Genomic DNA, 23,903 nt, shown 5'->3' with positions numbered 1-23,903 from the left:
CTGCTCTATGCTGTCAGCCAACCCCTGGCCAGGGAATGCTGGGGAAGGCCTTTCCCTTCCCAGGCTTCCTTCCAAGAACACTCTGAACCCCCAGGAGGAAGGGGTTGGTGTGAATCCAGATGCAGTCAACGCCAAGTGGCCTGGGAGTGGATCTGAAACTTGCCCAGTACAGAGCTGTGTATGAGACCCAGAACCCAGGGGCAGCAGAGAAAGGAAGGAAGCACAGCCCTACTGCGGTCAGCTGGGGTGGCTAGCCTGTTCCCAGGCTGTACACCACAAAACACAGGGCAACAGATGCTCGGCAAATGCTTGTGTGGGAGTGCAACTTACCCCTTACATGGTAGGCAGGCAGGCAGTGTCCCTGAATTACTCAACAGAACCATCTCAGCTTTGAACTTTGAGCCAGGCTCTGCAGGAACAGGGCATGGGGGTTGGGATGGGGTGGCACTCACCACCATGAAAAGGATGTCAGCCATCCCCCTGCCCTCCCAAGTGGGAGAACATAGACTGGGCAGCAGCCAAGAAACCAGAAAGCTGCTATACACCCACATTCTCCCAAATTTTTACAGCTGGAGGGAAGAGCGATACACAGCACAGCAGCTCTCTGGGGCCCTGGGCTTCATGCCTGGAGAAAAGCAAGGCCACCTGCTATGAACTGAACTGGACACAAAAACAGTCAGTCTTTTCTGAGCCTTGCCTGCCTTCCCATACTCCCAGATTCGAGACGCATGATCATGCTTGAACCTCGACCACCTCCTTGATAGAGGAAAGGCCATGCCTATCCCCACTATAATGAACTGATGGGCAGAAAGATTAATAACATACTATAGTCACTCATTTGCACTGCTTCTGGCTTTCCCTGAGCACGCTTTCCGTCCTTAACTCCCTATGTATGGCAATGGAATGGTTTCCCTGACTGGAGAACTCAGGAAGCCTCTGGAATAATCTTCTCCCAGGCGCAATCAAGAAGCTAATTCTGCTCTCACAATATGCTCCCTTCTTCACACTAGTTTTGTGATAGTTAAGGTATACTTTGACTCACTGCCATGCATGCCTTTGCCATCCCTATGTGTTCAGAACCTGACACAGAAGAGGGATGCTAGTTTCTCTGGACGACTCTTTGGAGATTTCAAACATACTTAGGAGGATGTTTAAGCTCTGTACAAACCACCTCCATCTGACCTCCCACCTTCTCTCTGTATCCTGGTGAGGAACATTCTTGGCTTCAGGCCCAAGTTCTCTTGGGAGAAGGCAGAAGGCAACACTGCCTCCTCGGGCTCTTTTAGACAGAGTCCCCTTATAAACTCATCATCTGCCTGCCTCCCAATCAACAGTACACCTAGGCCTACTGGTGTGCACCACCATACCCTAGCCTGTTTGCTTATTTTGTTTGGCATGTCCCTCCCCCACCCCACAAGGAAAACCAAGTTTTGTATTCAGCTACTTGGAATAAAAGGAGCCAGTCATGAGAGGGTGTTTCTGGAGTGACAATGTCCTGTCTATACACCAGTTCTTTCCCTTGCCACCTGCCAGGGCATCAACAACGGGTCCTTGACATGACCGACTGTTACCACCCCAGACTGTTTACTCAGGAAACACACCCTGGCAGCTAACCTAAACCCAATGTCAGACCTTGTATATCCCATCAGATCTGCAGAGAATTCTGAACCAGCTGTAGCTCTGGGTGAGTGCTGGCAAAGTCCACACTGTCCTCTGTGACAGCTCTGTGCTTTGAGTTCCTCCCTACAAAATGGAAAGACAGGGCTGGCTGGTGGGATGGTTCAGAGGGTTGGAGTACTCCATGACTTCGATGATTAATTTTCAATGTCAACTTGCCTAAATAGAGGAACGGAACGCCTGAGCGACTAATGAAGCTCAGTTCCAGGTCTGAAGCAGGGCATTTCCAAGGCCAATTGGATCACAATGGGTGTTTGTAATCAATTGTTAATCCACTGATGGATTAAAAATTTGAACAGATTTGATAGTGACAAAAAAGAAGAGTAGTAGCCTACAGGTGTGCCCCACCATACCCAGCTTGTTTGCTTGTTTTGTTTGGCATGCCCCTCCTCCACTCCACAAGAAATACCTTTATGTTGTGAGGATGTGGAATTGTGGGAGGTGGCACTGGCTGGAGGGGAGGAAGAGGTCACAGGGAATGTGCCTTTGAAAGTTCTATCTTGGTGTTGGCATCTGTCTGTCTGTCTGTCAGTCTGTCTGTCTGTCTGTCTGTCTGCTTTCTGGTCTCCATGAAGTGATCAGTTGCCTTTACCATGATACTCAGGCCCACAGCAATGGAGACAGCTGACTATGAATTATAACCTATGAAGCTATGAACAAAATAATGTTTCCTGGACTGGGGGCAGATCTCAGTGGCAGAGTTCTAACCTACCATGTGTGAGGCCTTAGGTAGTCCTCAGGACCAAAAAACAAATACAAATGATAAAAGCACACATCTTTTCTGCTGTTTTGGCCAGACATTTGTTACAGCAACACAAATGTGACTAGCCACAAACTGGGCTCTGTGGCACACCTCTAAATCCCACTACTGGAAAAGCTGAATATAGGAGAATGAGTACCAGGCCAACCAGGGCAACATACCTTTGAAAAACAAAGAAAATGAAATGTTAGCTAGCCCAAAGATGAGTGAAGAGAAGTAGAAGTTGCAGTAGCATCTTCAGCTTGGTCAACTATACCCATCCACCAGCATTTTGATGGTTGTCATAGTAACAGAATGCCATATAGTAGGTAATTTATAAACAATAGGATTATCAGGGTGGGCGTTGGTGGCACACGCCTTTAATCCTAGCACTCGGGAGGCAGAGGCAGGTAGATCTCTGTGAGTTCAAGTCCATCCTGGTCTACAGAGCAAGTTCCAGGACAGGCTCCAATGCTACACAGAGAAACCTTGTCTCAAAAAACAAAAAACAAAACAAAACAAAACAAAACAAAAACCTAATAGGATTATCTGTTTGTTGGCTTCCTGGTTCTACAGGATGAAAAATCTAAGAATAAGGCTCTGAGAAGGGCCTCTGTGCTGTTGTAATATCACTCACGTGTGGGTAAAAGCCAGCTAAATTCACCCTCTTTCCCTCTCTTCCCTTCCCTTCTCTTCCCTTCCCCCCCTCCCTCCTCCCTCCCTCCCTCCCTCCCTCCCTCTCCTCCCTCCTCCCTCCCTCTCTCTCTCTCTCTCTCTCTTTCTTTCTTTCTTTCTTTCTTTTTCTTTCTTTCTTTCTTATTTTTGAGACAGGGTCTCAGTGTGTAGCCCTGGCTGGCCTGGTGCTTGCTAGGTATGCTATGGTGGGTTTGAACTTACAGAGATCCACCAGCCTCTGTCTCCTGAGTGCTAAAATTAAAGGGGTCATCATGCTCAGGCCCTACTCCTCATAACTAATTTGCTCTCCTGATAACCCCTTAGGAGTGCAGAGCCCTTATGACCTAATCACCTCTCAAAAGTGTTACAGTGGCAATTCAATGTCAACACATAGAAGCTGGGTATGTAGCTCTATGGCACTGAATTTGCCCACAACCAAAGAAGCCCTAAGTTTCATTCCCAGCACCAAACAAAACAAAACTATGAGATTTAAACATTCAAACCATAGCATATCTTTTCACCCACCTCCCCTGTGTGAGCTACCTCCCCTGTATCCTGTGTGAGCCACCTTCCTTCAGTCTCTCGGTCCAGGAAGATCCAGTAACCCTACTCAACATACATTAAGGGGGGTCTCATTTTGTTGGCTACTAGGAAGGTCATGGGACCCAGACATGATCAATGAGACTTTTTCTACATCTCTTGGGAAAGAAAACCCCTTTCTATCTAAAACCTGCAAGGATATATGGGCTAGAACTAATGTCATATTGTTACAACTGCCCAAGATTTTTTTTGCTTTTGTTTTTGTTTTGTTTTTCGGGACAGGTTTTCTCTGTGTAGCTTTGGAGCCTATCCCAGCACTCACTCTGAAGACCAGGCTGGCCTCAAACTCACAGAGATCTGCCTGCCTCTGCCTCCCGAGTGCTGGGATTAAAGGCGTGCACCACCAATGCCCAGCAATTGCCCAAGATTAAAATTCATAAACAAAATATAAGAATTCAAGTTCTGATCAAACATTTGAACTCAGAATCCATCCATGAAGGGTTTTGTTTTGTTTTGAATAGAACCTAGGATCTCATGCAAACCAAGTTGTCCAATATGTCCTTGCCTCCCACCCCCACCCCCCTATTTTAAAGATAGGATCTTTCTATGTAGTGCTGGCTGTCCTGGAACTCACTATGTAGACCAGGCTGGCCTCTTTTGTGTGTGTCTGCCTCTTGAGTGCTGGGATTAAAGGCGTAGCCACCAAGCCAGCCTCTAGGCCCCAGCTTAAAATGAGATCCTGGAACCCTGCAGTGGTGACTCATGAATGCCTTTAATTCCAGCCCTCATGAGGCAGCAGCAGGTGGGTCTCTGTGAGTTTCAGGCCAGCCTGGTCTAGAGAACAAGTTCCAGGACAGCCAAGGCTGTTACACAGAGAAATCTTGACAACTCACTCTCCAAAAAAGATGAGCTCCTGAACTAACATTTTGCTCAAAGACATTTTGTGTTGAATTTTCTGTCACTTGGTACCAAGAGAATCCTAAAAGTTACCATATTAGTACTTTATTTTTTATTATATTTTTGGAAGTTAAAGAATAATTTTATTAGCATTAAAACCCTGAGGGCAGGCCAGTCATGAACTTCAGCAACTGCCCAGAGGAGGAGGATGGAGTGAGTAGAAAGGAAAAAACCATGCTATGGAGTCAGGCACATGCAGACAAGCACACACATGTCGGGGAAGGAGGTTTTACAGAAAGAGTAAGGGAGACAGAGAGAGAGAGAGAGAGAGAGAGAGAGAGAGAGAGAGAGAGAGAGAATAAGGAAGCCCAAAATGCTGGGAGAACTCAAAGTGTTATGGAAAACATACTGTTTGGAAATGCAGACAGACTTACATAGCTGCAGTTACTTACATGGCCTGGTGAGCTACTGCAGCTTCCTTTCTTAAATAAGGAAGGGGTGGGAAGGTAGGAGTAAAAAAGGGAGGAGGGAATATGGAGGGGACAACAAACACTGAAGGCCTTTTGAAAAGCCATATGGAAACCTACTACTGTAAAAACTTCCTAAAATATATACATATATGAAATGTATTGAAGTGGAGTCACCATACGATATTTGAAAGAATGCTCCAACTAGACCTCTCATGCTGCCAGGTAAAACCTTCAGTGCTACAACTGTGGGGTTACATCTGGTTGAGTCATTAGCCAAAGGGATCCCATACACTCCCCTCTCAAACATAGTTTATTGATGAGGCTATTGGTCACTCTTTATACTCTGATGGTAAGGCTTTGTTGCTGAAGACACAACTTATTTATGTCATAGAACATGGAGAAATTGAGCTGGCACCATCCACTGTGCCAGGAAGGAGAAAAAAGTAATCAGTATCACCCAGCTACAAACCCCGTGACATTTAACAGTAACCTGCTGCAACAGTGGCACAAATGTTATGATAGGAACCAAGCACTTTTTGATTGGATTGAAAGCCCACTCCCTGTCATGGAACCCCTATCTAACACTGCAAAAGTGGCCAAGAACTTGAGACTACATAAGTCATGGGATCTGGGGAAAACTTATTACTCTTACTCTGCTAAAGAAACATAGCAATAAAATGACTCCTCATGACATATTGCTATACTCACAAATCAGATCATCACTCAATCCTCATCAGAGATACTTCTTTTTTATTTTTGAGACAAGGCTTCATGTAGCCCATGCTAGCTAGCCTCAAACTTGCTATATAGCTGAGGCTAGCCTTAAACTCATGATCTTCCTTCTTCTGCTTTCTAAGTGCTGGAATTACATGTGCATACTACCGTGTCTGGCTACTAATCCATTCAACAACTGGGAATTAGAGAAACTGCTATATGCAGCAGATATAAGATTTGAACCTGGTCCCCCAGTCTCTGCCTGGTGCTTAAGGTCCTAGAAAGAGAGAGACCCAAGTCTCCTATGAAGCTCAGGCTCTCACTTTAGTCAGTGGTAAATTACTCACTTAGAGGGGAGAGCCCTGATTCCCCAGCAGCCAGGAGGTGAGTATGGAATCCTGCTATTCTCAGCTCCATGTACCCACTCCCTGAAAAACAAGCACCAACTGAAGAAGGCCTCCATCAGTTAATGTAAGGCTGTTCTTGATGTCAAGGGCTTGGAGGTCTGTAAATGGCCCAATACCTCCTGTTCTTTCAGGGGGACACTTCAGTGTCTGCTTGTCAGAGCATCACCTTTTTCTTAGAAGATAAGAGGACCTGATAAGATACAAACACTAGCCGGGCGATGGTGGCACACACCTTTAGTTCCAGCACTCAGGAGGCAGAGACAGGCGGATCTCTGTGAGTTCAAGACCAGCCTGGTCTACAAGAGCTAGTTCCAGGACAGCTTCCAAAGCCACAGAGAAACCCTATCTCAAACCCCCCCCCCCAAAAGATACAAACACTACTCAGGCCTCTCAGGGCTGACATCCTGACTACTGTTGGTCACGACAGTCTTGTAGCAAGGAGTTAGAGTACTAGGAACATGGTTGGGACAGGAGATATGTCACTGTGTAAGAAGGGAATGGTACAAAAAGGGATAGCCAAGAACTAAGTGGGTTTCAAGTGGTTGAGGATGTAACTCAGTCATGTGACTTTGAAAATGGGATAAAACACCAGGCAGTGATAGCACATGCCTTTAATCACAGAAGTTGGGAGGCAGAGGCTGAAAGGTTCAGGCATTATGCTGGCCTGCCCCTGTTACCTGGTGGAATCCACTCAGGCAATACCCTGGTCAGCCCAAGGTTCCATGGGAAAGAAGTCTGCACGCAGGTGCAGAGGACCCCTTTAAAAGATAGGCCCCTGCCCCTTTACTCTCTCTCTCTCTCTCTCTCTCTCTCTCTCTCTCTCTCTCTCTCTCTCTCTCTCTCTCTCTCCCCCTGTCTCTCTCTCTCTCTGTGTGCTCTCCCATCTCTCTGTTTCCCCGCTCTGTCTCTCTATGGCGACCGGCCATGGTGGTCAGCCATTACCCTGTTCCTCTTCTTAGTCTCCCCATTCTGCCGAGCCTTTATAATAAACTTATAGTCTTATGTCTCATGTCTCAGCAATTTCTCTTTTCTTCTTTTTAAACAAAACAATAACAGAGGCAGGTGGATATCTGAGTTCTAGGCCAGCCTGATCTACAGAGTAAGTTCCAGGATGGCCATGTCTACTCTGAGAAACAAAAATAGTGAGTGTGTGGAAACAATAGAATATTAGGGAGTTGCTTCAAAATAACCCAGAGACAAAGAAAGTGGGGGAGTCACTGATGAAATAGAACTGGACATGGGCTCATAATTGTAGAAGCTGTATTATGGGTGCAGCCTGCTTGAGCATGCTTGATAACCCATGATAATAATTTTTTTTTTTATTTGGGATGTATGTGAAGATCAGAGGACAACTTTTAGGAATTGGTTCTCTCCTTCTGTCATGTGGGTTCTAGGGACTGAATTCAGGTTTGGTGGCAAGAACCTTTTACCAGCTGTACCATCCCACTGCACCATCTCGCTGGTCCTATAGTAAAATTTAAAGTGTAGCAAATAATTTAACTTTTCTTTTCTTTTCTTTTCTTTTCCTTTCTTTTCAAGGTTTCTCAGTGTAACCTTGTCTGTCCTGGAACTCCCTCTGTAGACCAGGCTGGCCTCAAAGTCACAGAGATCTGCCTGCCTCTGCCTCCCATGTGCTGGGATTAAAGGCATGTACCATTACTACTCTGACCAAATAATTTAATTTTAAAAAATATATTTACTTATATATTTGGGTGTTGCTTGTTTGTTTGCTTTTGCATTTATCTCGTGTAGCAGATGGGTGCCAGCAGAGGCCAGAAGAGGGTATCAGATCCCCTGGAAATGAAATTATAGACAGCTGTGAGCCACCATGTGGGTGCTAAGAATCAAACCTAGGGCCTCTGGAAAAGCAATCAGTGCTCAATAATCACTGAACTTCAAATTCATGATTTCATTTTTGAGATGGAACCTCACTTTGTCACCCAAGCCCCAACTGGCCTCAAATTCCTAGGCTCAGTGATTCTCCCAAAAAGTTTTAACTACCGGCTCATGTCACCATGAGCTGCTATGGTGAATTTTGAGGTTTTTGTTGTTGTTGTTTTTGGAGACAGGGTTTCTCTGTATTGCTTTGGAGGTTGTCCTGGAACTCGCTCTGTAGACCATGTTGGCCTTGAACTCACAGAGATCCCCTGCCTCTGCCTCCCGAGTGCTGGGATTAAAGGCGTGCGCCACCAACACCCGGCTATGGTGAATATTTTTAATGTCATGTTTTGGGCTTTATTTACTGTAAAGAGCCTCTCTCACACATCTTGTATACGCCTCACAAGTGATACAGATACACAGACAGCACACGCACACTTATTTTAAAGAAAGCAAAACAGAAGCTCAGAGAGGCTAAGTCTTTGATGCAGGACAGAACTGAGTTGGACCTTGGGTTTCTGATTCCTGCCCTACAAGATAAATTGGAGGCAGGAGGCAACTGAGGCAGCTTCAGCAGCTCCTGGTTGTTAGGGACTCTGTCATTCCCTCAGGAGCCTGGTCCTATTCACTTCTAAACCCTGATCCTAGGCAGCCAGGCCTCTGCATAATTGGTATGGCACAGACCCCAGCAGGACCCCAGGGAGTCATTGAGTGCACAGTGGAAAGCGCCCAGCCACTGATTTCACGTGCTTCTTGGTAGTTAAGAAAATACAGTCTAGCCCAGCAGGCTCTGGACCCTTTCACAGGCATCATGAGAGCTGCTGCCTGAACATCTGGGTCTGATAAAGGGGGACCCACGTGGGCTTCCCTGCCCCCTTTCCCATAACTATTTCCGCACATACCCTTGAAGCTCTGTGCGTGTGGCTGCTCCTTTCTTTCCTTTCCCAAACATATGGATTCCCAGCTCCTATTTCAAACTCTAGTGCTGGGCTGCTGTAAACTCCCCAAAGCTCTCAATTTCCTTTTTCCATTGCTCATTCTTTCCCAAAGTGCATGAAAAAGCCTCTTTTAGCTCTGTTCCAGCTTCCTTGTTTGTGAAAGAAGGGCAAGGAGAGCAGTTTTCAATCACCAAGGTGACCCTCAGGAGAGCACACCTCAACAGCCTGAGCGATGGAAGTGTGCAGGGACCCGGAGGTACTCAGCACAGGAAAACCTTGTCTCCCTCAAATCATTCATGATGCAGGAGGCCTGAAGCCCAGTCATCTGCTCCCTCTGGCTGGCTGAAACTTCCCCTTTGAAAATCACTAATGGAAGGGGGTGGGGCAAGACATGGGCAGGGTTCCCAGAGGGTTACTGTTGAAGTGGGTATGTCATTGGGCATCGAGGGGCAAGTCCTTGCCTGCTTCTTACCCTGTAGCCTTCTACATCTTCATCTAATGGTAACTTTCCCCTCAGAGAAGACAGAACAGCTCTCTCTCTCCACTGTAACACCAGACACATCAGTGGTGAGGGGGATGGAGACAGGAAGTACAAGCTCCAGGGGCCCTGGGGACAGAAGGTACTCCTCCCAGACAGAGGTCAGGAGGCCTCCGATGCCCTCAGGGATCCAGCAGGCCACATAAATGTCTGGGGGTGGGGTGGGATAACAGATATAAAAGACAGAGAACTGGGATAGGGACTAGGGACAAAGTGGTTTCCACAAAGGGCAGTGTGTTGTTTGGTTTTTGTCAACTGGACACAGACGTATCTAAGGAGGGAATCTTAATTAATTGATGGATTGATTTTTCTTCTCTTTTCTTCTTCTTCTTCTTCTTCTTCTTCTTCTTCTTCTTCTTATTATTATTATTATTATTATTATTATTATTATTATTATTTTTTGAGAGAGAGACAGGGTTTCTCTGTGTAACCTTGGCTGTCCTGTAGACCAGGCTGGCCTCGAACTCAGAGATCTACCTGCCTCTACCTCCAGAGTGCTGGGATTAAGGCATGCACCACCACCACCAGGCTGACTTTTTCTTTTAAGTCAAGATCTTACTTGGCTGGCCTAGAAATCATCATGTAGACCAGGCTGACCTCATGTAGAATGTCTGCTTCTGTCTCCCAAGGTCTGGGACTAAAAGTGTGCAACAATCCCTGCCAAAGAAGCAATCTTTTTGGAACTAGCTCTTGTAAACCAGGCTGGTCTCCAACTCACAGAGTACGGCCTGCCTCTACCTCCCGAGTGCTGGGATTAAAGGTGTGTGCCAACAATGCCTGGCCCAAAGAAGCAATCTTAATTGAGAAAAACACTTCTATCAGATTGCCTGAAAGCAAGTGTTTAGAGAAGGGCCTTTTCTTGATTAATGATTGATGTGGGAGGGACTAGCTCACTGGATATAGTGCCATCCCTGGGCAAGCAGTCCTGGATGGGATGAGAAAGCAAGTTGAGCAAGCCATGGGAAGCAAGCCAGTAAGCAGTGGTATCTGTTCCTGCCTCTAGGTTCCTACCTTAAGTTCCTGCCCTGACTTCCTGCAGTGATGGAGTGAGTTGTTAAGGTGAACTAAACCCTTTCCTCCCCAAGTTGCCTTTGGTCATGGTGTCTATCACAGCAACAGAAACCTCACACGGGCAATGACTTCTGAGCCAAAATCTGGCTGTAACTATGGAAGAGTAGGAGAACCATGCTGCCAGGTCCCCCATCTCCTCCAAAAGCAGAGCAAGACTGCACATGACATCTCCCAACTTGGGAACAGATCTGAATGAAAGATTCCAAAGGCTGGCACAGTGAGTCAAAGCGAACCAAATTGTATAGCAGACTGCGTGCTCTGGAATACCCCACCATTTGAAGGCTGATCTACCTGCTGAGTCTGCAGGACTTCAGGGCGTCAGAAAGAAGAGGCCACAGGAAATGGATGAAGCACACTGCTGAGGCAGGTCCTCAGCAGCAAGAAAGGCTCTTCACTGCCCCCCCCCCCCCGCATGAACCGCTTTCACACCTCTGTGATTTTTATCACATGGTATCTTTGCCAGTGGTGCTAACCAATAACACCCCCACTCACCAGAATGTTCTTCCTCTCCCAAGCCAGCTTAGAATACTTCCTTTTGGAAAGAGCAGCAGGCGTCACCAACCTCTGACCACACTGTAAGATGTGTCCGCCTGTGCATCTATGTGATGCCCTCTTTCCTTTCACACTCCAAGAAGTGGCCAATAACTGCATATTTGAAGTGATGTTTTTCTGTTTTGCTTTTGTTTTTCTTGAGACAGGGTCTTGCTATACAATCCAGGCTGGCATTAAATTTGAGATTTTCTAGCCTGGGCTTCCTAGAGTACTGGGATTACAATTGTGCACCACAACAGGACTTGGACTATTTTTTAAAAAGAATATATTTAAAGAAAACAGTTTCCCATGTCTGAGAGAATAAAGAAGGAAACCAAAGCAAAGAGTTTGAAGAATCACATTTTAAACTGTTAGCTGCTTCGGCTTCTTCTTCTCCTCCTTTAACAGTGTTTAGAATCAAATTCAGGGCTTCAAACATGCTAGCTACACTCCTGGCCCCAGTACTTCGTTGTCTTTTTTAAAGTTCAGGTATCTTCATAAACTATATATCATAAAACAAGTTGTTGTTTTTTGTTGTTGTTGGTATTGTTTTTGTTTTGTTTCTGAGACAGTATCTTAGCATGTAACTCTGGCTGGCCTGGAAGTTGCTATGTAGACAGGCCAGTCTCAAACTCTCAGAGATCCTTCTGCCTCTGCTTCCCTTCCTGGATGCTGTTATTAAAGGTGTATGCCACCATGACCAGGTAGAATACGTTTTTTTATTTGTTTTGTTTTTACAATGGAATGGTGCTGGAATGTAATGTGCAGAAGAGGGAGAGAGGGAGGGAGGGAGAGGGAGAGGGAGAGGGAGAGGGAGAGGGAGAGGGAGAGGGAGAGGGAGAGAATCTGAATGAATACAGGGATGAAGGTACAGTAGTATACTATGATGGTATAGGCAGTGGTAGGAGGACAGGTAGATCTCAAGTAGTGACCAGCCTGGGTTATATAGTGAGTTCCTGGCTAATTAAAAAAAAGTGTAAGATAGGGTGGGGTGGTGCCTTTCATCCCAGCACTGGGGAGGCAGAAGCAGATCTTTGAGTTCTAGGCCATCCTGGTCTGTTTTACACAGTGAGTTCTAAGCCAAGCCAGCCAGAGACCCTGTCTACCCCACCCCACCCGAAAAAAAAAATAGTAAAAAAATGAGGCAAAACCATAGGCAAGGAGGCAAGGGTGAGTTCCTGATCTTATTGGCATTATTTATTGCCTTTTTGCTGCCAGGTAGCAATTCTCTGTATATTAAGGAATGAGAAAGATGAGTGGGAGGAGATGACAAGAGGTGAAATTTCAGAGCAAGGGAAAGTGTGTTGCACAAGTGTTTGCCTTCAGCAGAGAACATGCAGACATGCCTGGGTGTGGGAACACAGGTATTACAGTCCTGGCTTGTATGCAGGCCACTTTGGTAGAAGTGTTGTTTCTCATATTTCAGTAAATGCTACCTCCATGATTCCAGCCACCCACTGTCCATTTCCCAACTCAACGTTATACTCATTTAATATGTGTTTGTGGAGAACTTTTTATTATCCAGCACTATGATCTACAGTGGAACTCAAAGCAATGGTGGGGCTCAATGGTACAATTGCCTACCCTGCACTGAGTTTGATCCCTAGCACTGCCAAAATTAAAAAGCTAGGCCTGATGGTTTACAAATATAATTCCAGCTACTTAAGAAGCTAAGACTAATGCTGGGGGTTGGTGGCACATGCCTTTAATCCCAGCACTCGGAAGGCAGAGGCAGGCGGATCTCTGTGAGTTCGAGGCCAGCCTGGTGTTCGAGGCCAGAGCGAGTGCCAGGATAGGCTCCAAAGCCACAGAGAAACCTTGTCTCGAAAACAAAACAAAACAAAAAAGCTAAGACTAGAGGATCACAGGATCACAGGTTCGTGGCCAGCCTGGGCCACTTAGTGAGGGCTTCGGATATAGCTTTAGAGGTGGAGTGTTTGCCTAACATAAGCAGGGCCCTAAACTCAATCCCCAGTAAAATGGAAAAGGGGGGGGGAGGAAAAAGCTTGTCCTAAGGGGCCCACAGGATAAAAGAAGGCTGACAAGGGATGAGCATAGCCATTCAGCAGAGTGAGCACTCTGAAAGAGGAAGCAGACAGGACCCAAGGGAAGCCTGTCTAAAAGGCAGGAGGGTGGAGCCGGAACTGTATCCCAGAGGAAGTCATCTCAGATGACATCTGAAAGGTGAACTGGGATGGGACAGGTAAAAGGGGAGGGGAGCTGGTCAGGAAAGGAGACAGCATGACAAATGCCTGGAGGTTGGGTCTCCCAGTGCTATAGCAAAATCTGTTGCTATAGGGAAGGCTAACTCTGTCTGGGAAGCAATTTGGGGGAGTTCCGGGGCCAAGTATGGAGCCAGCATGGTAGTGACTATCAACCTCGGCTGAGAACATTCTCACATTCAAAAAACTTATCTAAAAGCAAAAAAAAAAAAAAAAAAAAAAAAAAAACTCTCCTGAATCAGGCATAGTGGCATGTGACCATAATCACAACTCACAACTGTCATGCCAGCACTCAGGAGTCAAGAGCAAGATTGTGAGATCTGCCCCAAAGAAAGACACAGACAGCCGGGCATTGGTGGCGCACACCTTTAATCCCAGCAATCGGGAGGCAGAGGCAGGTGGATCTCTGTGAGTTCGAGGCCAGCCTGGTCCCCAGAGCCAGTGCCAGGATAGGCTCCAAAGCTACACAGAGAAACCCTGTCTTGAAAAACAAACAAAAAAGACACATGCACACTGGCATACACACACACACACACACACACACACACTATAGAGGCATGGTGTGAAAAACCTCCAATCCTAGCATTTGAGAAGCAGAGAGGCAGGAGAAGCAGTTCAAGATCATTCTTGGCTACTTAGTAAGGTCAAGGCCAGCACAGGATGCAGGAAACCTTGATGCAACTAAACAAAAGAGTGTAAGACAAACTGACTATTAAATTCCCATTTACAAAAGACATTTATGTATTTTGTTCCGCCACTGCACCCCACTAGCACACACAGATTAGGCTAGCCTCGAACTCCTGCTCCTCCTGTGTTCACTTCCTTAGATTATCAACATATGTCATGAGCCACATGCCAAACCTAAGTCACATATTACTGAGACAGGCCCAGGCTGGCCTCCAACTGGCAAAGTAGCAGAAGATGACCTTGAATGTCTAATCCTCTTGGTTTATTAACCAAATGGCTAGGAAAATAGGCATCTATCACCATGCTCTAAGAAAAGTATCCAGGGTTATCAGCTCTCTTATTCTTTCTGCAGTCACTGACACAGCTACCTGCCTGGGCAGGCTTGAGCTAGGTGCTGTGGTTCCACCAGTAATGAAAACAAATATTTCCTATTCACAGGGGTCAGCCTTCAACCAATTGAAATTCTGATTCCTATCCCAGCACCTAGAACTGCAGGTTGGCTTTGTCATTTCTAAGGGCTTGGGTGGGTGCCTTCTTGCTCTACCACCTCCACAGCATACCATCCAAAGAACAGAGTGATTGTTATGCAAATGTTCCGTCAAGACAAGGTGTGGAACCAGACCTTGCATATTTCTCTGCTTTGGAGATTCTGCTGGTATCACGTTCGCTCCCACCTGGAAACCATTCAAGGCCACTGGGAGCTTTTTTCAATCCATCTTCACCTCCTGTGAATGCTTTTACAATCTCACCATTGGCTAGTCACCCCTACCCCAAGAATCAAAGTATAGAAGTAGAAATGAGATAAAGGTTGTTTCCAACCCAAAGGAGGAAGTGGGGAGGGTAAAGGACCCTGGACCCACTTTACCTTCCATACAACCTTGTTGTGAGCCAGCCCTGGCCAAGATCAGGGATGCCTGGCAAACCCCACCCTCACAGATATCCCGGAAAGCTGCCTGGGAGTGGCTGGTGCTTGTCCCCAGAGCCTGGGCAATGTTATTTCCTGGGCAACTACAAGTCACACAGGATGAAAGCTATGACTGAATGTCTGGGGCAGGGTGGGAGGCCTTGCCAGGAGGTGGGGGTGGAGCAGGAGCAAGGGAGGAGGAGCAGCGCCTCGGCTGGTTTTGCACAGACAAATCTCTTCATTTTTCCAGACTGGAAAAAGCTGTTTGGGCTGTGCACATTTTCAGAGTGTCACGGTATTTACTATACTTCCTGAATCCACAGATTTCTTTTTGTCATTCACTCAAACCCAGCTTGTATTTTTCATGAGAGCTGAACAAACTGTGGGGGCTCTTCCCCCATGTTGTGTTCAAAAGCACATCACAAGTGACTTAAAAAGCCCCTACTCACTTGGACAGCAGGGGTGGGTGGGGTGGCATGCTGTAGAGACAAAGACCCAAGTTTAGACAAACATTGTCTCTCCCTTGGAGGTGCACACACACTATTTTCACACACACACACACACACACACACACACACACACACACACACTTTTCACCCACACACACTTTTTCTTTTTTAAGAAAAAAAGAATGTTATACCAATAACCAATTCTAGTACTTTACACATATCTCTTTCTTATCTACATTGTTAAGGGCATAGGTAGGGTCAGACATAATGATTGTTAATTTTTTGAAATGCTTTCTTGCCAGAATGTGCCCCCAAATGTTTCTACCCACAGAACTCTAATAGCAAATGTGTATACGTGCATTTCCCATGCCAACCAATTCTCCAACACTAGCTGGTACCTACCAAGGTCAGATTCAATTCTAATGCTGACTACCTAGAGTTGGCATTAGAGCCCACAGGTTAAAGACTCAGTCCCAAAGACCACCTATACTTTAGAAACTTCTTACATGCTCTGGACCTTGCAGTCCCCAAGAACTGTGTCCCAGGCCACATCCACAGCAAGATACTGTCTCAAGAAAACAAAGAACTGCTAGAGAATTGGCTCAGCAGTTAAGAATACTTGTTGCTTCTGCAGAGGACCAGAGTTCAAGTCCTAGCATCCACATGATGGCTGGCAACCACCTATAACTCCAGTTCCATACATGCAGGCAAAACATTCATACACATAAATAATAAATCTAAATTTTTTTGAAGAAAGTGAAGAGAAATAGATGCACTCTAAGTACCCATCAAAAAATGAATAGGTAAGCAAGTTATACATAGTATCTCTAACATGGAGCAGGGCATGATAGTATGGTTCTGTAATCCTAGCACTTGGGAAGCAGAGACAGGATCATTGCAAGCGTGAGGCTGCCCTAGTTCATGTAGCAATCCTGTCTTTAAATAGATAAATGTCAGGCAGGGTGGTGCATGCCTTTAATCACAGCACTACTGAGGCAGAGTCAGGTCAATCTCTGTGAGTTCAAAGCCAGCCTGGTCTACAGAGTAAGTTCCCGGACAGCTAGGACTACGTAGAGAAACCCTGTGATGAACTAGTCAACCTCCATCTTAGGCTTGAAAGCCATTTTATAGTGAAGACAAACTAGGCTCATTCCTGTTTATGACTGGACTGTGCCCCACCTGTAACCTTAACTACAAATGGTTCCCTACTGCCTATTCCAGGAAACCACAACCATGTCTTTGTTTCAGAAAATTATGACCATCTTCCAACCCTACCTTTGTTTTAAAAGGTTATTATAACCGCCTATTGTTACTACTACCTTGTTATGTTCATGCTAATGGAGGACCACCTTTTTCCCTGCCAAATCCCCCATCTGGAGACACCCTCATCTATAAAAACTTTATCTTCCCTACATCCAGTGCTGACATTTTGAACCCCATCTTAGGGGGAGACACCCATGAACACAATAAATAAATAAATAAATAAATAAATAAATAAATAAAACTTGCTTTAATTAATTAGGCCATGATTACTTGGGTCAGTTAACAACTGTCTGGGAAAAACAAACAAACAAACAAACAAAAAAACTAAACCAAACAAACAGACAAATCAAAATCAGGGAGTTCCCAGAAACCCTTCAAGGTGGCTGTTTGGCTAACAGACTCCTGGAACACAGGGAAACACTTCACTTGAGTTTGCCAATTTGTTATAAAGGATTCAAGTCAGCAACAGCCAAATGAGAGAGATGTAGCAGGCGAGTGGGCAGTGACCAGTGCCTCATCTTTCTCTGGGTCAGCCAACTGCCCAGTGCCCTGCTTAGTTCGCCCCCCATGTTCTCTACCTTTTTTTGCAGATGATCCACAGGGCAGGTAAAGGTGGCCAAGTGCTCCAGAGAGTCCCAAAGCTCTAACAGTTCAGTGACAGGCCTGGCAAGGAACCCTGCAGGGGCCCATCTTTAAGAACATTAGCATACTGAGAGGTGTGATTGAAGGGAACTCATTAGCATAACAAATGCTGGTCATTCAGGAAACTGCAAGGCTTTAAGTACTCTAGTGTTAGGAATAAAGGCCAGACAACCATCTCCTAACTGCACTCTGGGAAGCCAGGAGAGGAAATCATCTGAGGAAGCATTTTAGGTAGATACATGAATTAAAGTCAGGTGGTGGTGGCACATACCTATAATCCCAGCACTTTGGAGGCAGAGGCAGGAGGATCTCTGAGAGTTTGAGACCAGCCTGGTCTACAGATCAAGTTTCAGGACTGACAGGCTACACAAAGAAACCCTGTCTTAAAAAAACCAAAAGCAACAACAACAAAACCAAATACATGAATTAAATACACAAGATACTATGTGCCCTAAGGGTGGAGGTGAACGCAGGACTAGAGAGTGAACTCAGGGTTGAGCACATGCTAGTAAGTACTCCCAACTCTGCGTGGCACATTTTTTTCACTAAGAAATAATTTTGGTGTATTTAATTTTCTGTGTGTTTTGCTTGTATGTGTGTGTGTGTGTGTGTGTGTGTGTGTGTGTGTAGGCGTGTATGCATGTATGCATGTATGTATGTGTGTAGGCATGTATGTATATATGTGTGTATGTGCACCACATGCATACCTAGCACCTACAGAGGTCAGAAGAGGGTGTCTCGTCTCCTGAAACTAGAGATAATGAATGGTGGTTGTGAATGACCATGTGGGCGCTGGGAACTGAACCTGCATCCTCTACAAGAGCAACAAGTGCTCTTAACCACTCTCCATCTCCCACTAAAAATAAAAGTATTTAGAGCCTGGCATGATGGTGCACACACCTTTAACGCTGGCACTTGGCAGGCAGAGACAATAAGTTCAAGGCCAATCTGCTCTACAGATTGCGTTTCAGGCTTGTGTAGACCCTGTCTCAAAAAACCGATAAACCAACAAGTATTTAGTGTGTGTATGTGTCTGCATGTTGTGGCGCACATGGGAAGAAGACAGCTTTTGGGCCTGTACTTTACACTTTTAACAGGCAAGAGAAAGTAAGTCCAATGGCATGTATAGGCAGTAGAATTGTATTAACCAGATGGCTCAGTGAGTAAAGGTGTTTGCTGCTAATAAGCCTGAGGACCTAAGTTTGATCCTCAAGACCCACATGGTAGAAAAGAGCCAACACCTGTAAATCGTCCTCTGACTTTCACATGTGCACTGTGGCACTTGAATGCATGCACAGGGACAAATGCAATTAAAAACAACAACAACAACAACTTTAGACACAAAGCATGTGCCCAGGAAAAGCTTTCCCAGGCCCTTCACACCATACACCAAGGTTCTGTGAGCTCAATGCAAGCGGGTGATCTAACTAATCCTGCCCAAACAACTGAAGAATCATGCTTCACTTGGGGGCCTCATTTTCAGAGATGATACAATGATATAGCCAGGCAACTGCTGACCTCTCCAGGCAAGATGGTAAGTAAACAGACACCCAGGGCTGCAAGTTAGCACCATCAGAGCACTGTGACAAAAGCCCTCACACTCCTCTGGGTTGGCAAAGCACAAAGCCATCCTTTACTGATTAAAACACTGAAAGAACTCAGGAGGTAGTGGTAGACAGATCTCTGTCAGCTCAAGGCCAGCCAGGGCTACATAGTGAGAGCTTGTATTAAAACAAAACAGAGAGATAGATAGATAGATAGAGAGCCAGATGGTAGTGCATACTTTTAATCCCAACAGAAGCAGAGACAGGCAGATCTCTGTGAGTTCCAGGCCAGCTCTGTGGGTCAGAGCAAATTCCAGGCAGAGGATCCAAAGCTATAGAGAAACCCTGTCTGGAAAAACCAAAAAAAAAAAAAAAAAAAAAAAAAAAAAAAAAAAAGAAAAAGAAAACGAAAGATGCTTGGGATCAAACATAGGGTTCTGCGCATGTGGCAAATATTCTTCCACCTGTGTTACTCCAGCCCAGAATTTATAGAGATATTTATGTAGAAGTGGTCACAGCTGCATTATTTACAACAGTCAAAAGGTAGAGCTAGAAGGACTGCCGTGAGTTTGGGTCCAGACTGGGCTACAAAACAAGACTCTGACTCAAAACACAAAAAGAAACAAAAGAGAAGTCAAAGGAGGAATTGGTGGCACACACCTTTAATTACAACAGGAAGATCTCCAAGTTTGAGGCCAGCCTTGTCTATGTAGTGTGTCCAAGGCCAGGGCTATGTAGAGCCTCAGTCTCAAAACAACAACAAAAGAAGTAAAGAGCTGGCCATGGTGGCTCATGACTGTAATCATCTTGGGACTCTGGAAATCAGGTAGGAGGAATGCCACAAATCTGAGGCCAGCCTAGTCCACATGGCCAGTGCTAGGCCAGCCAAAGAAAAAACAGAAAAGAAAGACAGTGAGCAGGAGCGTTAACAGGAGACATATCATCCCTTTCCTTTCTGAAGTAGAAAGGCAGGGATGGGAAATGTGCTTCGGTTGCCATGGAAATGGGAATGGGAGTTGGCTGGGGATTGCAGGAGCTGCAGCTGGGGTGGAATAAGCAGCCTGGGAGCTGGCCCTGTGGCAGAGGGGGCTTCCAGCTGGGGATAAAACAACAGGCTTACCTGGAAAGAAGAGGTAGGAAAGGAGACAGACTCTGTCTCAGACTCGGGAGCCCATGAATTTTGCAGTCACTGGGAGTGGCACAGAACAGTCTGTGTGTGTCTGTGCTACATAAGTGTCCTACAGGCCTGAAAAACAAGAAGCAAAATAAACCCAAGGCTTGGAAAAGAACTCAAAGTGTGTCTGTTGTCACGAAGCCCCAGACTGGAGCGTGACAAGAGGATACCTCCCAGGTACAGGGGCTGTCTGCACTCTGTCCCTCAACTCTGTCCCCACCACAGTCTTCAAACAGAGCTATGGGAGAAGGGACCTGGTTTGCTCCTTCCTCTGTTCTCTGTTGTTCCTGTGGAGAGTGGGAGGATCTGTGATGCTGGGGCTCTAGGGGCTTCCAGAGGACTTATGGCTCTGACTGCTCTCAATGGCATGTGCTGGGGAGATAGATGTCTTAGGCCTACAGCAATAATGGGCCTCTGCAATCCCTTTGCTGGGTCTACCTGAGGCAATAGTATGCTATCCATTTCTATCCCAGAAAGACAAACTCCCTGGCTGTTTCTTCAAATCAGAGCTGGGTAGTGACCAGGATGACTGCAGAATATAAAGGGACTCAAGTTTGGGATTTTTCTCTTTTTCTGAGATAGGAAGAGGGCAATTGAGATGGCTCAGCACATAAAGGCACTTGCTGCCAAGCCTGAGGACTCGAGTTCAGTCCCCAGACCCATGTGATAGAAGGAGAGAACAGACTCCTGCAGACTGACTTCTGGTCTCCACACACCCCCACACAACACCCCCACCACATACACACAAATGAATCAATGTTTTTAAAAAGAGAAAAAGGGAGTAGCTGGGTGGCTGGAGGTATGACTAAGTGGAAGAATACTTGCCTAGCATTCCCAAACCCAGGATTCCATTCCCAACACTGAGGGACAGAGAGAAAGAGAGAGAGAAAGAGAGAGAGAGAGAGAGAGAGAGAGAGAGAGAGAGAGAGAGAGAATGAATATGAATGAGAATTGAACCATGTAGGCAGGCTGGTCCTGAACTCATGGTTCAAAAACTCCTAGTCTCCTAAGTAGCTGGGAACCACATATTGAATCCACTTAACCTAGTTTTTCTTCCTTCCTTCCTTCCTTCCTTCCTTCCTTCCTTCCTTCCTTCCTTCCTTCCCTTTCTTCCTCATCCTCCTCTTCCTCCTTCTCTCCTTTTATCTCTTCCTCATCTTCTTCGACTCTCTGGGGGTCTCTGGGTGTTGAGCCTCTTGATGGGGAAACACAGCTTGCGCTGGAGCCACAAAACGAGGTGAGGCAACAGGAATTTGATCTTGAAGTTGAGGAACTGCTTGATGGCCAGCAGGCAGCACTTGCCCTCTTCAATCTCTTCCACCTTCATGATCTGGATGGAGTGCTCATGGACACTTTGCCGGGCACCCATGTCTTGGTAGCACTGTGTGACGATGCCAGCCATGATCGGGTCCCAGTATCCATGGTACAAGATGCAGGAGTCAGAGCATAGCCAGATATCGAAGTTCTTCTCACACAGTGGCGACTTCTCAAACACCTGCCCACTGTACAGGTGTTTGATGACTTCATCTTCTTCAGTGGAGATTCGAAACACCAGAAGGGCCTTGGCCACCATATGGTTGGGTGTGAAGATGCACATTTGGTATAGTGGTGGCATATGGCTCTTCAGAGTGGACAAGCAGCACCCCACCACCTTGTACTCCTTAAGTGCACCCAAAGCCTTCATGGAGCTCTTTCTGTGTTCGCCACCACCCACAAAAGGAAGGGACCCAGTTTTTCAAGGTCACTTGACATCCTGTCTCCTCTTAGTCTCTGTGTGCATACAGACACTTACACCTGCATACTCAGATGCAGGTATACCACCCCCATGTCCCAGACATTGAAGACTTAATACTAAGATACTAATAGGACTCAAAGTAACCTACAGCCTGAGTCTCAAAGATACCAGGCATAACACTTTGCTTTGATTTGCAGTTCTAAGGATCCAAACCTTGTTGTACCTGCTAGGAAAATGTTGACCTACACATCCATGCCTTTTAATTTTTACTTTGAGACAGAATCTTGCTTCCATGCTGGCCTCAAACCCCAATCTTTCAGGCTTAGCCTCCTGAGTATTGGAATAAGTGTGTACCAGCCTCAGTAGTGTTTGGAAAAAACAGAAATATTCATGCTAAAATTCATAATGACTCTCAGAGGACTAAGTGGCTGAAATAATCAAGAAAGGTTATAAAGCTCATGCATATCGTGACTTCAAAATGAATGCACTACAGATCCACGGTACTCAAGACAATGGGGTAGCAGTGTAAAGAAGGATATCTAGACCAGTAGAGCTGAAGAGCAACCCTAGAAACCAACCCTTGCAGGTTTGGTCAAATGATTTCAGCACGGCCCTAGAACTCCTAAGAAAGATTCATCTCTACAACAAGTGATTTGGGAAACTGAATATCCACATACTGAAGACTATGGACCCTGATTGCCAATCACACAGAAAGAAGTTAATATATGCCAAAGGTCTGAATCTTAAGAGTAGAAACTAAAACCCTCAGAGGAGATGAGAAAAGGCTTTATAGCACGACCCTAGTGATGGTTTCTTAGACACAACACTGAAAGTACAGACAGCAAAAGAACAGAAGAGATAAACTGAAGCTTCATCAAAACTTAAAACTTGTAAGCCAAGTGTTAATCCCAACACTTGGAAAGCAGAAGCAGGAAAATCTCTGAGTTCGAGGCCAGTCTGGTCAACACAGCAAGTTCTAGGACAGAGTTGTAACACAGAAAAACACTGTTAGTATTCAGGCATCTGTACTGGCCTGACCTTGGGGTTATGACAGGCTACATCTTCAGTTGCAGCCACTAAGAGTACCACCTGTGCACATTTACTGTGCTCCCTTTCAAAAGAGCCCCACTCACCTCCCATTTCTCTCCCCCTTCTCTTTTCTCTTTCCCTCCTTCCCTCCCTCCCTCCCTCTCTCCTCTTTCTTCTCTTCTGCTGCTCCTATTTCCAGAGGCTTTTCTCCCCTCCCCGCTTTTCCCATTCACTTTCCTCCAATTAAAAAAAAAAAAAATCCTCAACCCAAGCTCTGTTTTTTTTTTTTTTTTTTTTTTTGTTTTTTGTTTTTTGTTTGTTTTTTGATACAGGGTTTCCCTGTGGCTTTGGAGGCTGTCCTGGAACTAGCTCTTGTAGACCAGGCTGGTCTTGAACTCACAGAGATACACCTGCCTCTGCCTCCCAAGTGCTGGAATTAAAGGAGTGTGCCACCACCGCCCGGCACCAAACTCTGTCTTGAGAGCCACTTTTTTGAATTACAACAAACCCTGCCTCAAAAGAAATTAATAAATTAATTACTTAAAAACTCTGAGCCAGCTATGGTGGCTTACCCTTGTAAAAATCTCAGCAACTGGAAAGCCGAGGGAGGAAGACTGCTGAAAGTTTGAGGCTAGCCTAGGCTACACAGTGTGTTCCAGGCAGGCCATCAATGGCCACAGAGTAAGACAGTTTCAAAATAAGTAAAAGTAATCAAACACAACAAATAACAAAATTTGTATATTTCAAATAACATGAAGAATTGAAAAGGCAATTCTAAGAAGGAGGTTCATCTGACTGACAAGTAACAGCAAAACACCCAGATTGATGAGAATATGGGCAAATGAAGAGAAGGAGATGGCTTATTGGTTAAGTGTTTGCTCTGTACACATGAGGGCTTCATCTGTGTTTAGATCCCTAGGACCCATGTAAAAAGCTGGCTGGCATTTACCCCTGGGAGCTCTGGGGAGGTGGAGATACGAGGATCCTTGGGGCTCACTGGGCAGCCAATCTAGCCAATTGGTGAGCTCCAGAGCCAGAGAGAGACATTGTCTCAAAAAATAAGGTGGAAGGGTTGTAAAGAGTGATAAACAGGTAAGAATGCTGCGTGTTGCTTTTGCAGAGGACCCAGTTTAATTCCCAGCACCGATATTGTGGCTCACAATCATCAGTAACTCTAAC

The 23,903-nt window shown here is 45.7% G+C and overlaps 2 protein-coding genes across 6 annotated transcripts in view; both read right to left on the bottom strand.

The window, feature by feature from the left end:
- The window catches only part of Chd9 (chromodomain helicase DNA binding protein 9), a 231,300-nt gene that overhangs the window by 190,293 nt on the left and 17,104 nt on the right, over positions 1 to 23,903 (bottom strand). For 4 of the 5 annotated variants that reach the window (XM_027405561.2, XM_035442579.1, XM_027405565.2 and 1 more), the window contains exon 2: positions 19,907 to 20,032. The exons of the other annotated variant lie outside the window; for it this stretch is intronic. The gene's annotated coding sequence lies outside the window, so the exon portion shown is untranslated. The remainder of the gene's footprint in view (positions 1 to 19,906; positions 20,033 to 23,903) is intronic. 5 annotated transcript variants of the gene reach the window in all.
- LOC113834588 (60S ribosomal protein L18a-like) lies at positions 21,062 to 22,267 on the bottom strand. Its single transcript, XM_035442581.1, is given in 3 exon segments — positions 21,062 to 21,472; positions 21,475 to 21,518; positions 21,520 to 22,267. Coding segments are annotated over 3 exon segments (528 nt in total). The 5' UTR covers positions 21,645 to 22,267; the 3' UTR covers positions 21,062 to 21,113.

This window comes from Cricetulus griseus, chromosome 3 (assembly GCF_003668045.3).
Source record: "Cricetulus griseus strain 17A/GY chromosome 3, alternate assembly CriGri-PICRH-1.0, whole genome shotgun sequence".
Taxonomy (NCBI): Eukaryota; Metazoa; Chordata; class Mammalia; order Rodentia; family Cricetidae; genus Cricetulus; species Cricetulus griseus.
The sequence above is the reverse complement of the archived record's forward strand: the minus strand, read 5'-3'. Positions and strand labels throughout refer to the sequence as shown.